The following is a 14,703-nucleotide window of genomic DNA, read 5'->3' as shown; positions in this document are numbered from 1 at the left end:
CACGGGACTAAAATTGCCTTCTTTAAAGCCAAGGGGAGCTTACCCTTGACCTTGACGGGAGGAGGGTTGGGTGAGCTTGGGTTAACTATGAGTCCTTTTGAAAATCCCAGGCAAGGTGGTGAAACACGAAGATTAAGAAGGCTGCCAGAAGGAGTGGTGCACTAATGGCAATTTATTCCCCTTGACCCAATGCATTAATGCTTATTTCCTGCACACACAAACTGTATAGTATAAATCAAATCAGCTCCTTTTCTAAATGTAGATTGGAAGAAACACCAAAGCTTCCCTTCAGTTTGAAGCAGAGGTGTTTGTCAAAACACATGTGCAATTCCTTGCCAATACATCAATATATAAGGGAACGCAAATCTATTCACAGACAAAGCAAAAGCAGGAAGAAAACTTAAAAAGAAAATCTGACATTATACTGGAACAATGGTCCAATGGCTAAAAGAAGCAACAAGATTTGTTTTCTGTTTACACAGACAATGGCCAAATAGATAAAAATTGCCTTGAAAAGCCTTGTATACAAACCCATAAATCTTCTAACAAGATAAACTACAGCTGTATCACTCTGAGTTAACAATGAGTGATACTTGGGTGCTCTAGTTGTCATTTATATAAACATATATGTGACCATAAACAAATCTGGAAGGAAAGCTTAGTTGCGTATGGCAATGCAGGGAGTGCTTCAAGATATAATAACCATGCATAATTAACTGTATCCTAGAGGAACTTCCTGACCTTTTCCATACAAGTGACATTCCCCAGTGAGAAGTAAGTCGCATCGCTGTTGATATTCTTAGTTAATAGGCAAAAGAAGTGTGGAGTCTGAACTAGTAATAGCTTTTCAGCTGCAGAAATGATTTTTCTTTGAAGGTTGAGACATGCTGCCGTGTCAGCATAGGGAAGACAGCATAGCACCCATTCCTTCACCAGAAGGAACAGTTCAGTCATCAGTGGCAAGACCTTGGTCCTGCTCTGGTCAACAGGAGTCTGGCCTCTGACTTCACTGGAGGCAAACTTTCACTGTGAGACACTGGTTAACATTTTTATTGACTTTGGATGGTTATGCAGCCTCTGCAACACATGCAAGCTAAGGTGAGCGTGTTTGATACTTGGTTGTGGGTTTTTTTTAAAAACAGCATTCATACACTTAATTTATGAAAGACAATAGATTTTCCACATGCAATGAGAATACAAAAAATAAACAAACATTTTCAAACGGAGCTCCAAGGCAATTCTGGAGGTGCTAAAAGAAAAGCTGGACAGCTCTGATGGAAAATATTAATGAAGAAAAATTTCATGAAAAGAAGTCTACACAGTCTTAAGTAGGCAGTTCTCTCAGTTACTCTGGAGCACATATTAGTGTATATCTATGGGCCACAAGGGCCATTAATTAGTATCAACAGAATGCCTATACTGATGACATAATGTAAAAATAACAACTGCATCTTGCATTTTCATGTTTACAAGTGGCTTTATCAAGCTGCAGGATCAGGTCCTTACAAGAAAGTTTCCAGTCTGTTCTAGAAAACAATTATAATTGTCTGTACAAAGCTTTTTCAGTGGTTCCCTTGCCACATCCTGAGACAAGACCAACAGCGGGAAGCTGGCAGCAATTAACAAAAGATCTCAAGGATCATAGAGGACTGCAACTATGCATGGTTTTGTAAATACAAGACACAGACATGATTTTATCATACTGTGATGCAAGCTGAGGAGGAAAATGGACAGAGAAGATATTTTGACAAATGGAAAACCAGAGGTATTGAACTCTGTAAGCCATTTAGAATGGACACACCCCAAGATGAGAAACAGTACTATAAACTCTGGGAAACAGAGATACTTAAATAATCAAAGAATAAAAAATGCATTTATTTGCATGTAGCAGCATCCCCGATACGATGCACATCTACATCTGTATGTATCTTCTTTGGGAAGAAAGGATTCCAAGACTGCAGGTGTTTATGGACAAAACCACCACATCCACGGGACAGAAAAGGCTATGTCTGTATTAGCAAGCCATACAGAGCAATAGGAGAGGACTGATACAGATCATGCTGAGGATTTGGCATTCAGACTCTATACAGTTGGAAGGTTTCACTTCTAACTGGCTCTAGTTTGGTCCTAGGGACTCTGTGAACTCCTAGAGCACTTACCCTGTTTAGATTCACCTGAAAGAAATCACAGAGTGTGATGCCAAGCTTACAGGATCACAGGAAAAATTAGGTCAGGAGGGATCTTAATCTTCTGAAGTATTACTAGTGCCCTCATGAGACAGTAGCAAAGTCTGATGATTGGCCATTCCTTGGCAACCTCTGTGGTATCCTGGATCCAGTCCCCGGGGAAACAACAAACTTTAGAAGTCATCAGGTCTGGTCAGCAGATCATGGAATTACGGAATCACGGAGTTTTCAGAGTTGGAAGGGACCTCTAGAGATCGTCTAGTCCAACTCCCCTGCTAAAGCAGGATTGCCCAGAGCACATTACTCAGGACTGCATCCAGGCGGGTCTTGAAAACCTCCAGAGAAGGGGACTCCACAACCTCCCTGGGCAGCCTCTGCCAGTGCTCTGTCACCCTCACGGTAAAGAAGTTTTTCCGTGTATTTGAATGGAACTTCCTATGTTCTAACTTGTGCCCATTACCCCTTGTCCTGTCACTGGGAACCACTGAAAAGAGTCTGGCTCCATCCTCCTTCAACCCACCCTTTAGATGGATGTCTCCTTTCCCTACACCAGGGAGTCTTCAATCCCAAATAACCATTGCTTCCTATTAGTGGCACTGGCTATGAGTAGTTGATCAGGCACAGCTGGCCCAAACACCTGTTTTGCCAGAACTCACTCCTCTTCTGTCCCAGGGACTATATGTTTTATTAAATCTATATTATCTATATTATAGCCTCACATATTTGTGTTACTGAGGATGACACCAAGTATGGTTATATCTTTCCATTAACTTACCTGAAAGAAACTGTTTGAGACTGGATAGGAAACACTATAATTCTTAACAGTAATGCCTAAGATTTAGGCTTCTCAAAGAGAAAAACATAGATGTAAGCAGCATAAACACAGCTGCTTATTAAGACAGCAAAAAAGCAAAACAAATATTCCTCCAACTGTAAAAAAAAAACAAAAAAAAGAAAAAATCTTATGTTCATACACACACTAAAACCAAAACACATACACAGAATGCTCTTTAGAACCAGGGAAGTTGATTACTTGTCCATGTCATGATGCATGCTGCTAATATTAAGTGTGCGCACAAACCTTTAATGCCAGACTTCACAGATCTCGCTGCGGTCAGGAACAAAGCCAAAGCCGTAAATGTAACACCCGATTTTCAGGGGAGATGGGAATGTGGAAAAGAGTTTGGGAAATTCTACTACGAGGATGCCTTTGAATCTCTCCAGAGAACCAGAAAACATTTTCTATAGCCTCCAGGCATTGGGATGTGGCACAAGGGCATTCCTTCATCCGCAGGTCAAGCCAGTGCAGCCAAGGCTGCTAAGCCCATCCCATTCCTTCAGACACACATGGGAGGAAACTCCCCCTTCTGCCACTGGACTACACAAGAGAGGAGAGGGAAAGAGAAGAAAGAAAATAAAACATTCAGAGAGAGAAAAGGAATTCATCAGCTGCTCTCCTATCTGACATCCAAATGGAAAAGGCAAGAGACCAGGCTGTTTCCTCACTGCGTTACACACAAGAGGAAGCAGGATAGGAAGAGGGCAGGAAGCAGCCAACAAAAGGTAAGAAGAGATGCTAAACTTCCCCATGTCCTAATGCTGTCACATTTGAATCAGAATTCTTAGAAACCTACAACCCAGCTGTAGAAAAAGGACTTTGGGAAAGCTGGGGGGGTCGGGGGGGGAGGGGACGGGAAGAGAGAAGGATGACTTTCACAGCAGAAGTACATGTTTTGCTTTGTTTTGTATTTGCATGCTTCATCCAAAGTGTTACACAACATGAAGCTTTATATAGCTATACGAGAACACACGCTCCCTACACATCCAGGGAAAAACCCCAACCACACCAAAATCTGTTTAAATAAAAAAAAACTCACCCAAGTCCAACAGGACCCGAATGCAGGCTGCTGACTAGGTACCACAACAACAACAAAATCATCCTTGCTTAGTTGTGAGAGAACAGCTTTCCCAAGGCGATTCTGTGTAACTCCATGCCCCAAATTCACTAACATTTGCCAGATAGCAATGGCTGCTGCAGGATTCCTTTGGCAAACACTGTATCTCAGACTTTTCTCTTTCTCAATATGCTGTGATTTCCTGTGGAATGGAGAAGTCATCTATACTACAAAGAGGTGCAGTACTAAGACTTTTAGAAGTAAATAATTTTATAGCAACATATAGTACAGAAAGTAATATAATACTTGGGCAGAAAAATTCCTGAGTGGAGAGAGATTAGAAAAACATTCTGATAAACAAATGCCATCAAAGCTTATATATTTTTATTCAGTGCAAAAAATATCGGGTAACTGTTTACTGTTCTTAGAAAGAATGGGATTCTGTTGCCAACAGCTGTAGTTTTTCATAGGAATTATAATATTATATTGAAGATTTATGTTCCTGACAAAGGCATAAAGTTATCCAAACTAGGGCAGAAAAAACAGAATAGTCTTTTCCCAACGAAACAGACCCACATTTTTTTTTGTTAACTCTTACTACGGCAGAAGTTTTGATCTTCAAAACCAGGAACTCATGCTGTGGTTGATGTTTAAAATGATTAAGTCTTGTAATGCCAGTCTGCACAGGGTGAGACGCTTTATCACAGGTTCTTACACAAGCAATAAACACACCCTATCATCTTTAAATCAATTGAAGTCATTTACCTCCAAAAGCACATGACTTTAAATTTTCTTCTTGAGATTTTTGGGTTTTACAATGATGCTTTCCCTGCCTTAAGAAAAGGTTTTCCCAAAGCTGTGGCCACCTCATAGATCGATATGACAAAGGAGAAAGGTGACCCTAGGCAAAAGGCTGTCCTGTGTATAAAGTATACAAGCAAGGGGAAGGAATCTTGGGTCTCTCTGCTGCAATTATACAGATGCAAGTGGCCCTACTTGCCTGCACGTCGCTCTCCTGATTCCCATGGAAAAACTATTCCTTATGCTCTGCAGGATTAGGGTCTTCTGTGTTTCTTGGAACTACAGCAGATAACAGTATGCAGAACTATTATTTTTAAGTCAAGTGATGTTCAGCAATAAAACTCAGGATATCACAGGTTTTAAAGTTCATTTATTTGCGCGCAGCCAAACACCATACTCTGGGTTTAATCCTGAGCCAATTTACAGTTACACTCCTCCATGAACATTACACCGAATTACACAACTTGGGAATCAATAAATCCATTGCCTTGGAAGAATTTTCCCAAAGGCTCCCGATGAGTCAGTGGCAGTCAGTTTAGGTCTCAGACTTTGGCTTCCATTTTGTAGCTGCTCGGTCCACCAGATCCTATTTACACTACGTTACCAAAAATGTTTTTATTTCTGTCCTTCTGAAATTGCTGTTTGTTTGGTTTGGTTGTTTTGGTTGTTTTTTACTAGGGGAAGAAAATAAATTAAAAGCTTCTTAACATTTACAGTTGTGATTTATTTTTTTTAACCGAGAACCAACAAACTATCTTTCTTAGCTGAAGCAAAGATAGAAAGCCTGATCTCTTTCAACAAAATGCACAATAATCCAAAGGCCTACATAGAATAATCACTGTGCATGTGCCACAGTTTTTACATTCAGAGAGAGAAAACCTAATAGTCTACTTTTAATGACTTTAAAAATCCTACATGTACTCAGTGAGAAGTGAAGGACTATAAAATAAAACCTTCCTTCAAGGAACAACCTGACACCAGTCCTTAGTCCTGCAAAAGGTCTGCAAAAACTGAGGCTATTTTGCTTGAGTAAACAGAATTTTAATTGAGCATAAACAAGTGAACAGCAGGCATGCGATTTCCATAAGTATGCAGGATTCAAAGGAAAAAAGATTTAAAAATCTGGGAAAAAAAAAAAAAAACAGCTTAAATTTTAAAAGTTTTAGGGTCTAAGAAAAGGTACTGTGTACGTGGCAGGCTTTTTTCACTACAAATGGATTCTTTAAAAGAAATTGCCACTGACAAATCATCATTTATAAGAACTGTTTCCAGTAAGGCAGAAGTTAAGTTATCTAGCATGGCACTGAAGAACACAATTTTAAGTATGCTTATAGTTTTATTAGAGCAAATGGCTCTTTCCATGCTTAAGGCCAAGCATGCGCTCAAGTACTCTGCCGAGACAAAAGCTTACAAGTTTGTTGTTTAGAATGCAAAGCGAGGCTTTTTATCCCAAACCACATTTTCTTGCATGTAATCAGCACTGATGATGCCGCCACGGTTTCCAATTCATTCCAGGGTGTACTCAGCATTTATTAGGGCACAGATGGTGCTCTCTTTCTTTGGCTTCTAAAGAACATGCCTAAATATTAAAGCAAACTTGGCTATCTGCCTCTTACCCTGTTCTTACACTCTGTATTGCCACAGTAAAAATAACAGTAACCTTTGATCTAATCTGGAAGCCTTTTCTAATTTACACACAAAATTTGGCAATAGGATTATCAAGTACAGTCAGCCCACTCGAAACCAGAGAACCTGGTATGCATAAACCCAGCACATTAGTCACAATCGATCAAGAACGGGAACAAGCAATCCACAAAACAATCAAAAGAACAAAAATCGGAAGGAATTTTCCCACTAACAAACTACATGATCCTGACTGTACTTGATAGCTGTGTGTGAGTTTCTGGAACTGTAAGGATTATTCAACAGCTTAACCAGCAATTAGCAAAGGAACAGGCTGATTTGTAAGGCAAATAAAGAGCATTAGCATGACAGGATTTGTCATAACAGCGAGCAAGGTCTTTTCCAACACACTCAATGCCACAAGTTTGCATTGTGCTGACAACTTGCAGTGTTTTCCCCTATGGACAACACAGGACATTTATTTCCCAAATTGTGAAAATGATTTACCCATTTACGAACAAGCATAAAGCAACCTCCACAGAGACCCAACAGAAAGACAAGCTGTCACAAAATTCCATTAAAAAATGTCCTAAGGTAAGATAATGTCAGATTTGTCCAGCACATCTTGACAAAACGTTCTTTAATATGCAGATAACTGGGATGCAGCTACACATGATGGTCAATGGGTCTTAGTCACCCATCTTCACAGGCTTTCAGTCTCAGGCAAAGCACACTGACACTAGAAAAATCACACATCACATGCATCAAAATACATATGACCAAACTTAAATGGGACAGGGGGTTGGTGTGGAGGGCTTGTAGAAAGGTTAATCAGACTGCTCGGGAACGATGTTCCCAAGTGAGGACTATTTCACTATCTTGGTGGTAACATGAGGTTAGCAGCCAGTGCGTGCTGCCAAAATCTAGGGCAAGAAACATGCATTTTATGCAGTCGTCTTAACTTCAAAACAGCTCAACAACTGCATGCACAGATTGGTAAAGAAATCACTTCTGAACAAACACCAAGTCCAGAAAACTAGTTTCAGAAGTACCTTTAAATGTCAGAAAGCCAGAGATTTGACTAAATAAGATTATCTAATTCGCACTAAATTGGTTAGCTCCTAAATTTGTTTTAAAATTAAGCAATGGCTAGTAATTTTGGAAGTAATGATCCTAGATGTTTGCACTCCAGTAAACATAATAAGATGAATAAATCTAAATTAGCATATGGTACTAAATCAAAATTACATTAAAATCACAATAAAAGTAAGCAAATAAAAATTCTGTCAGTATGTACAATCCAGAAACAAACCACTGCAAAACACGTGTAAAACAAACAATAATCAGGTATGGATTGTGAAGAGACTGTTTGGTAGCTAGCCAAAATTACTAAAGTTAATCTCTGTCCTTTAGTAGACCGGGGCGGAAACATAGTGACAAAGGATGAGGAAAAGGCTGAGGTACTTAACACCTTCTTTGCCTCAGTCTTTAACAGTAAGACAGCTGTTCCCCAAGTACCCTGTGCTAGTAGACAGGGGTGGGGAGCAGAATGAATCCCCCATAATCCATGGGAAAATGGTGAGTGACCTGCTTTAGCACCTAGACATCCGCAAATCTATGGGGTCTGATGGGATCGGATGGCATATGAGGATGCTCATCAACCCACTTTCTATCATTTATGAGCAGTCCTGGCTAACTGAGGAGGTGCCAGTTGACTGGAGGTCAGCAAATGTGATGCCCATCCACAAGAAGGGCCAGAAGGAGGATCCAGGGAACTACAGGCCTGTCAGTCTGACCTCGGTGCCAGGGAAGCTTATGGAGCAGATCATCCTGAGTGCCATTATGCAGCACATGCAGGGAAACCAGGTGATCAGGCCCAGTCAGCATGGGTTCATGAAAAGCAAGTCCTGCTTGACAAACCTGATCTCCTTCTATGACAAGGTGACCCGCTTAGTGGATAAGGGAAAAGCTGTAGATGTTGTTTACCTGGACTTCAGTAAAGTCTTCAGCACTGTTTCCCACAGCATACTCTTGGAGAAACTGGCTGCTCATGGCTTGGATGGGCATACACTTCGCTGGGTAAAAAATTGTCTGGATGGCCGTGCCCAGAGAGTGGTCGTGAGTGGAGTTAAATCCAGTTGGCAGCTGGTCACGAGTGGTGTTCCCCAGGGCTCGGTACTGGGGCTGGTTCTCTTTAATACCTTTATCAATGACCTGGACAAGGGGATCGAGTGCACCCTCAGTAAGTTTGCAGATGTCACCAAGTTGGGTGGGAGTGTCAACCTGCTTGAGGGTAGGATGGCTCTACAGAGGGATCTGGACAGGCTGGATCAATAGGGTGAGGCCAATGGCATGAGGTTCAACACAGCCAAGTGCTGGGTCCTGCACTTGGGTCACAACAACCCCATGCAACGCTACAGGCTTGGGGCAGACTGGCTCAAAAGCTGCTCGGCGGAAAAGGACCTGGGGGTGTTGGTGGATGGCCAGCTGAATATGAGCCAGCAGTGTGCCCAGGTGGCCAAAATGGCCAACGGCATCCTGGCTTGTATCAAGAATAGTGTGGTGAGCAGGACTAGGAAAGTGATTGTCCCCCTGCACTCGGCACTGGTAAGGCCCCACCTCAAGTACTGTGTTTGGTTTTGGGCCCCTCACTACAAGAAAGACATAGAGGTGCTGGAACATGTCCAGAGAAGGGCAATGAAGCTGGTGAGGGGTCTAGAGAACAAGTCTTATGAGGAGCTGCTGAGGGATCTGGGGTTGTTTAGCCTGGAGAAAAGGAGGCTGAGGGGAGACCTTATCACTCTCTACAACTACCTGAAAGGTAGAGAATTGGGGGTCGACCTCTTCTCACTAGTAACAAGCGATAGGACGAGGAAATGGCCTCAAGTTATGCCAGGGGAGGTTTAGGATGGGTATCAGGAAAAAGTTCTTCACAGAAAGGGTTATCAAACATTGGAACAGGCTGCCCAGGGAAGCGGTGGAGGTATCGCCATCCCTGGAGGTATTTAAAAGACAGGTAGACATGGTGCTTAGGGACATGGTTTAGTGGTGGTTTTGGCACTGTTAGGCTGATGGTTGGACTTGATGATCTTAAAGGTCCCCTCCAACCTACACAATTCTATGATTCTATGATTCCCCAAACTTTGCAGTACTTCCTGGTGTTTGGCTTGCTTCCAGGAATTCCAAGCTGTCCCCTTTTGTTGGCATCATGCTCCATATCTACACGACGCATAACTTGAGATTTGAAAAATAACTTGAAAAATGGTACATTCAATAGTTTCAAAATTCTGGTTTGAGAACAAAATATCAGCAACAATCCTGGCCTTACCTGCAGGATCGTGTACTGTCATTTCCTTACGCTTCATCATCAGCTTGTCTTTAACCCATGGGAACTCCTGTAAGGAATCCAAGAACGCATCAAAAGCCTTGGGTCCTCTGGTGGGGAGAATATCAAGGAGCATCATGGTTTTCCTCTGACTGGTGGTTTGGGATTTTATTTCTTGAACATGACTGTCCGTGAGAATCCCTTCTTGGTAGAGATACTGAATAACAACTCCATCCACCAGCACTTCTGTGCAGAGCTCCAGGCGCAGGGAGCGTAAAAGCTGCTTGTCTCTGGCATCCATCTGGCAACCTAGAGCGTGAGAAAAGGAGTAGGGAAATGTGTGAAGATTAAAATACTTCAACCTTTAACATCCAGAAATGATGTTTGATACTTGGCAACCTTTAGAAAGAATGCCAAACTCAGAATCACCGACCTGGGAAAACTATGAATGATCCCCACCACCTTCTTTCTGCTCAGATTTCACTGTCTCACGAGCTAAAATGCAGCCATATCTGGGAAATATTAGACAGGAACAGAACCTTTGGCATTGTGAAGACCAGTCCTTCGCTGGAATAAAAACTATGCCAAATAATCCCGCTTACAAACTGTTGAAGGTCCATGCTAAAGGCAGCTAGAGCATTTACCAGTCCTTAAAGAGACTCTAACCCCAAAAAGTTAAGAGAGATGTCACACCTGACCTCTGTTACCAATGCCAGTGACGCTATTGCTGTTGCAGCACTTCTGCTAAAGTAATGCAAAAGCAGCAGCAGGACTGGTAGACACAGCACAGACAGGCAGCAGCGGCAGGGACAGAGTCAGCAGGTATCTTTGGCCTATGTGATGCATTTTAATTTTAGAAGGGGTGGAAATGTACCTTATGCACCAGGTCGTTCTTCCCCCTGACTCATCCTGGAAGGCTGCTCTGGAACTCGACTGATCTGATGATGAGAAACTTTCTTCGAATTTCCATCTCAAATTTATCTACCTTCTATTTATAGGCATTTGTTCTGCCAAAACTGTTCTTTAGCTTAAGTAGCTCTTCTCCCTCCTTGGTATTTACCCTTCTAATGTGTTCACAGGAAGCAATCGCATACCCTCTGCCAGCATTCACTTCACTTGACTAATACTCTGACTAGACAAAAGCTGGAAATGATGCATTTTATAGCCACTCCACAAAAGAGGAATCAAGGTCCAGAGAGACCAAGCAACTCATTCAAGATCATATCGGGAGTCCGTGCCAGACCTATGAACCGAATCAAGATGTCTAGTCTAGACCTTAACGACAAACATATCCCTGGGCCCATTAATGGCACTTGAAAAGGAAAATGACAGAGTAATACAATTAAATACTTTCTCATGACTAAATAGTGAAGTAAAAAAACTGCAGCCGGTGTTGAGTGTAATTATCAAGAGAGTTTCTGATAATTAAACTAGAAGCTGCTGTTTGAACAGCTAGACCTTGCAGAAATTGTACTTTGTTCAGCGTGAAGATACAAGGAGAGGCAGAGATTTTCAAAGCTTTTGTAAGCAACCTGCTAAAGTCTTTGTATCACTGGAGTTGCCTACTGACTCCCAAGGTCCCATCAAAGGTTGGTTGGTTGGCCTGGCTGTTAAAATCTAGGGCAGGCAACCAAGAGAACATACAGGCACGTAAATGGCATCTTGGACAGAATGCAAGAGCATAGAACCACAAGAGAGAGACTGGAAAACCCTGTCTGTAACACCCTCTGATAAAGCTGCTTTCCAAAAATGCTTCCCCCGAGTGCTGAAAGCATTGCTGGATGGCACCTTCCCAGGAGGACTCAATTTTTCCTGGGCTACCCAGTATGCTTCTCATACACTGAAGTGAATTTTGAAGATCCTATCTTCTGTCTAGGGATCGTTTGGGAATCAAACAACAGCTATCCCAGCACATCTCCTTAAAAAATGCTAGTTTGTTAAACATAGCTCAAACATCAAACTCCATTGCGGAGTGAGATGATATTGCAAGCAAGGAGATGGAAAAAGAGCAGGCAAGAAAGAGAACTGGATTTCCCCATTTGATGTTAGGATGCTCATCTTGGACAGGCAAAGCTGGAGATTCTGGTCTCTAACACATACTACCTTTACACTACTGGGAGCAATCACTGGACCAGAGCAAAACCAGGTAAGAGTCAGGCAGCAGATCCCCGCCATTTCTCCCTTCCAGGATTCCCTGACTGCCCCTGAGCTCATGAAATGTTTGCAGAGTTCAAGACAGGCAACCTGCAGCAGCACTAAGGGCCTTATCTCAACCCAGGCAGAAAACCGCTTCAGATGCTACGAAGCTCTTGTGATTCATTGTGCATGGGCCACCGAGAGTCCCCGTCCAGAAGTCTCCTCATCCATGAGCCAGATGAGGAACATTGACTTCAGTCACTGTACAGCACCTGATTAGCTCCCCTTCTTCACGAACAAAGTGGCTAGCGCTTTTCAAGAACAAGGCCTTTTCAAACCATCTCAGTTTGCACCTTCATGCGCTGAAAGATGCCAATCAAGCCATGCATCTGAAGGGGGAATTTCTGCTGAAAAGGGCCTTTGGCTCATGGTCTGCAGAGTGAGCACAACTGAGTTTTTAAAGCCCTTAACACCAAGGCCATTGGCCCAGTAAACTTGCAGGATGGGGTGTACTGATTTTTAAGGTCTTTTTAAAGATTAAGTATTTCTTTGTGTGTTTTTACTGTGAGAAGGAAATGTCTGAGTCAGGAACTAAGCAGCCAGATATGTAAATGTATCAGGATTTTGGTGCATAACAGTGTAGGGACGGAGTTTAGTGCAAGACAGAATTCATTGAAATTAATTTTAAACGCAGCAAATATCTGGAGATCCCACATAAGCTCTAAAATAAATTTTCTCTAGTAATGCTGGTGCTAGAGGGAAAGTAAAAAGATGAGACGACCGTTTACCCAAAAGATGACATGGCTCAAACCTTCCCCATATCCTTCTAAAAACGCATCTTTTCCATTGTAGAGCCAAATTTTAAGAAATACACCCCCACGTCCTGCCGAATGAGCACAGTCCTTGACTTACCACCACACCAACACAGGCGGGTTTGCATTTTTTCTGTATGCGACACAGAACCTGTCCCTGGGTGGGGATAAAACTTTTGAAAGCCTCGGCCCTAAAAAGACCCCTTCTGCTCCTAAGAAGAACACTCACTTAGTTCTTGGCTAGGAGCACTTTGGCATCTTCCCAAACACCAACTGCGCTGGGCCGCTCACGACTCCCTGAGCACATCACCATGTGCCCGCTCAGCTACGATTAGGGTCCACCCTGCCTAATTAATCCACGAGTGACTGTGGCTATTCGCAGCATACCTAAAAATCTCCCCCCCCCCCAAAAAAAAAAAAAAAAAAAAATTAAAACCAAGTTTTAAATACAACTCTTCCCTTGTACCCGAGGTCTGGAAGCCGCTACTCCCGCCGCAGCCCGGGGCCGACTGCCCGACCTGCCGGCCCCGGGCCCCGACCCTCCCGCCGCGGCTCCAGCCCCACGGGCGGCCGCCTCGCCCCGGCCTTCCTCCCCTCCGCCCTCGGCTGCCGCAGCGGAGGCGGGCGCTGCCGCCGCCAGACCCCCCACCCCCCCCGGCCCCCACCGTCGCCGCCGCCCCGGCCCGGCCCGGCCCGCCCCGCGGAAGCCCGGCCCCGCAGCGCGGGGGGCCGCCGCCGAACGGCACCGCCGGAGCTGACGCCTTCACTCCCGCTTCCCCCTCAGCGGCGCCCGGGGGGAGGGGGGGGGGGGGGGGGTGCACCGGGCCGCTGCACCGGGCACCGCAGCGCGGAGCGGGGCGAGAGAGCGGTGGGGGCGGCGAGCGCTGTGAGGGGAGAGGCCCTCCCCCCCCGTCCTCGCCCCGTACTTACACGAGGGAAGTGGGGAACTACACAGGGAACCCGGGCACCTGCCGAGCCTGCGCGGGGACCACCATCTTTGTTGAAGGCAAGAGGGCTTCGCCGGAAGCCGCCGGCCGGCCGAGGAAAGGCCGCCATGTCAGCTGTGGGCAGCGGGGGCTGGGCGGCCCCGCGGGTCGGGACGCACGGCCGCCTACCCACCCGCCTACCCCGCCGGGAAGGTGGGCCTCGGGGCGGGGGAGGTGTGAGGAGAGGAGAGGAGGGGGGGAGGGAGGTCTGCTGGCTGCTGCTGCCGGGTTGGGGTTTGGAGGGGCGGCGCTGGCAGCGCGGAGCCGGCCCCCGTCCGCTTCGCGAGTGGGTAAGGGGAACCAGCCCCGGGCCGGTCTGTCGGCGGGCAGCCTGCCCCACGCCAACCCGGGAACGGCCTGAGCGAACGAGGCCCGAGGCCGCCGCCCAGCCCCAGCCCCGGCCTCCGCCGCTGCCCGGTGCCGGGGGAACTCCCGGCGTGTGGGGGGTTGGGGGGTGGTTCTCCGCGAAGGAGGCTCCTTCCCGGGGGTTTTGGGGGCCCTGCTACGCTCTGGGCGGGTGGGTGGTGGGGTAGGTTTGGTTGTTGTGGTTTGGGGTTGTTTGTTTTGTTTTTTTTTTAAGAAGTGGAGGAGTTGTCTCTAAAATTAAATGAGAAGCTGCGAAAATGGAGTTTTTCATGACATTGGAAACGGCTGATCTCGTTACTCTCTAGGGATGGTGGTTCCTGTTTGCAGGTATATGGGAAGCTGGGCTTCATCCCGGTGCTGGCACCATCGTATCAAATGCACAGCGATGTATTGAATACTGTATATATTTAGCTTCATGACTTTCATCTGAACAGCCTAAGAATGAAGAAGCTTTCAAAGATGAAAACCATTTAGGAAGATCCAGCCTGCGTCTGCCGCATTTCAAGTGCTCTGCACATTCTCATAGTTTTATTCATCCGTTACTGAATACAAAAACATCTCTTTCACATCATT

General features: G+C 44.9%; 1 protein-coding gene across 1 annotated transcript in view; it reads right to left on the bottom strand.

Annotated features, from left to right (window-relative positions):
• The window catches only part of CRADD (CARD and death domain containing adaptor protein), a 79,919-nt gene extending 66,074 nt beyond the window's left edge, over nucleotides 1-13,845 (bottom strand). Inside the window, exons 1-2 of the mRNA XM_082498251.1 lie at nucleotides 13,709-13,845; nucleotides 9,834-10,139 (exon numbers count right to left, since the gene is read on the bottom strand). Coding sequence (XP_082354377.1) covers nucleotides 9,834-10,131 — 298 coding nt within the window. The 5' untranslated portion in view covers nucleotides 10,132-10,139; nucleotides 13,709-13,845. The remainder of the gene's footprint in view (nucleotides 1-9,833; nucleotides 10,140-13,708) is intronic.
• Nucleotides 13,846-14,703: the final 858 nt, after the last annotated feature.

Source organism: Vanellus vanellus (assembly GCF_965231255.1).
Source record: "Vanellus vanellus genome assembly, chromosome: 1".
Taxonomy (NCBI): Eukaryota; Metazoa; Chordata; class Aves; order Charadriiformes; family Charadriidae; genus Vanellus; species Vanellus vanellus.
Note: the sequence above shows the minus strand (reverse complement) of the source record. Positions and strands in the feature narration are given on the sequence as shown.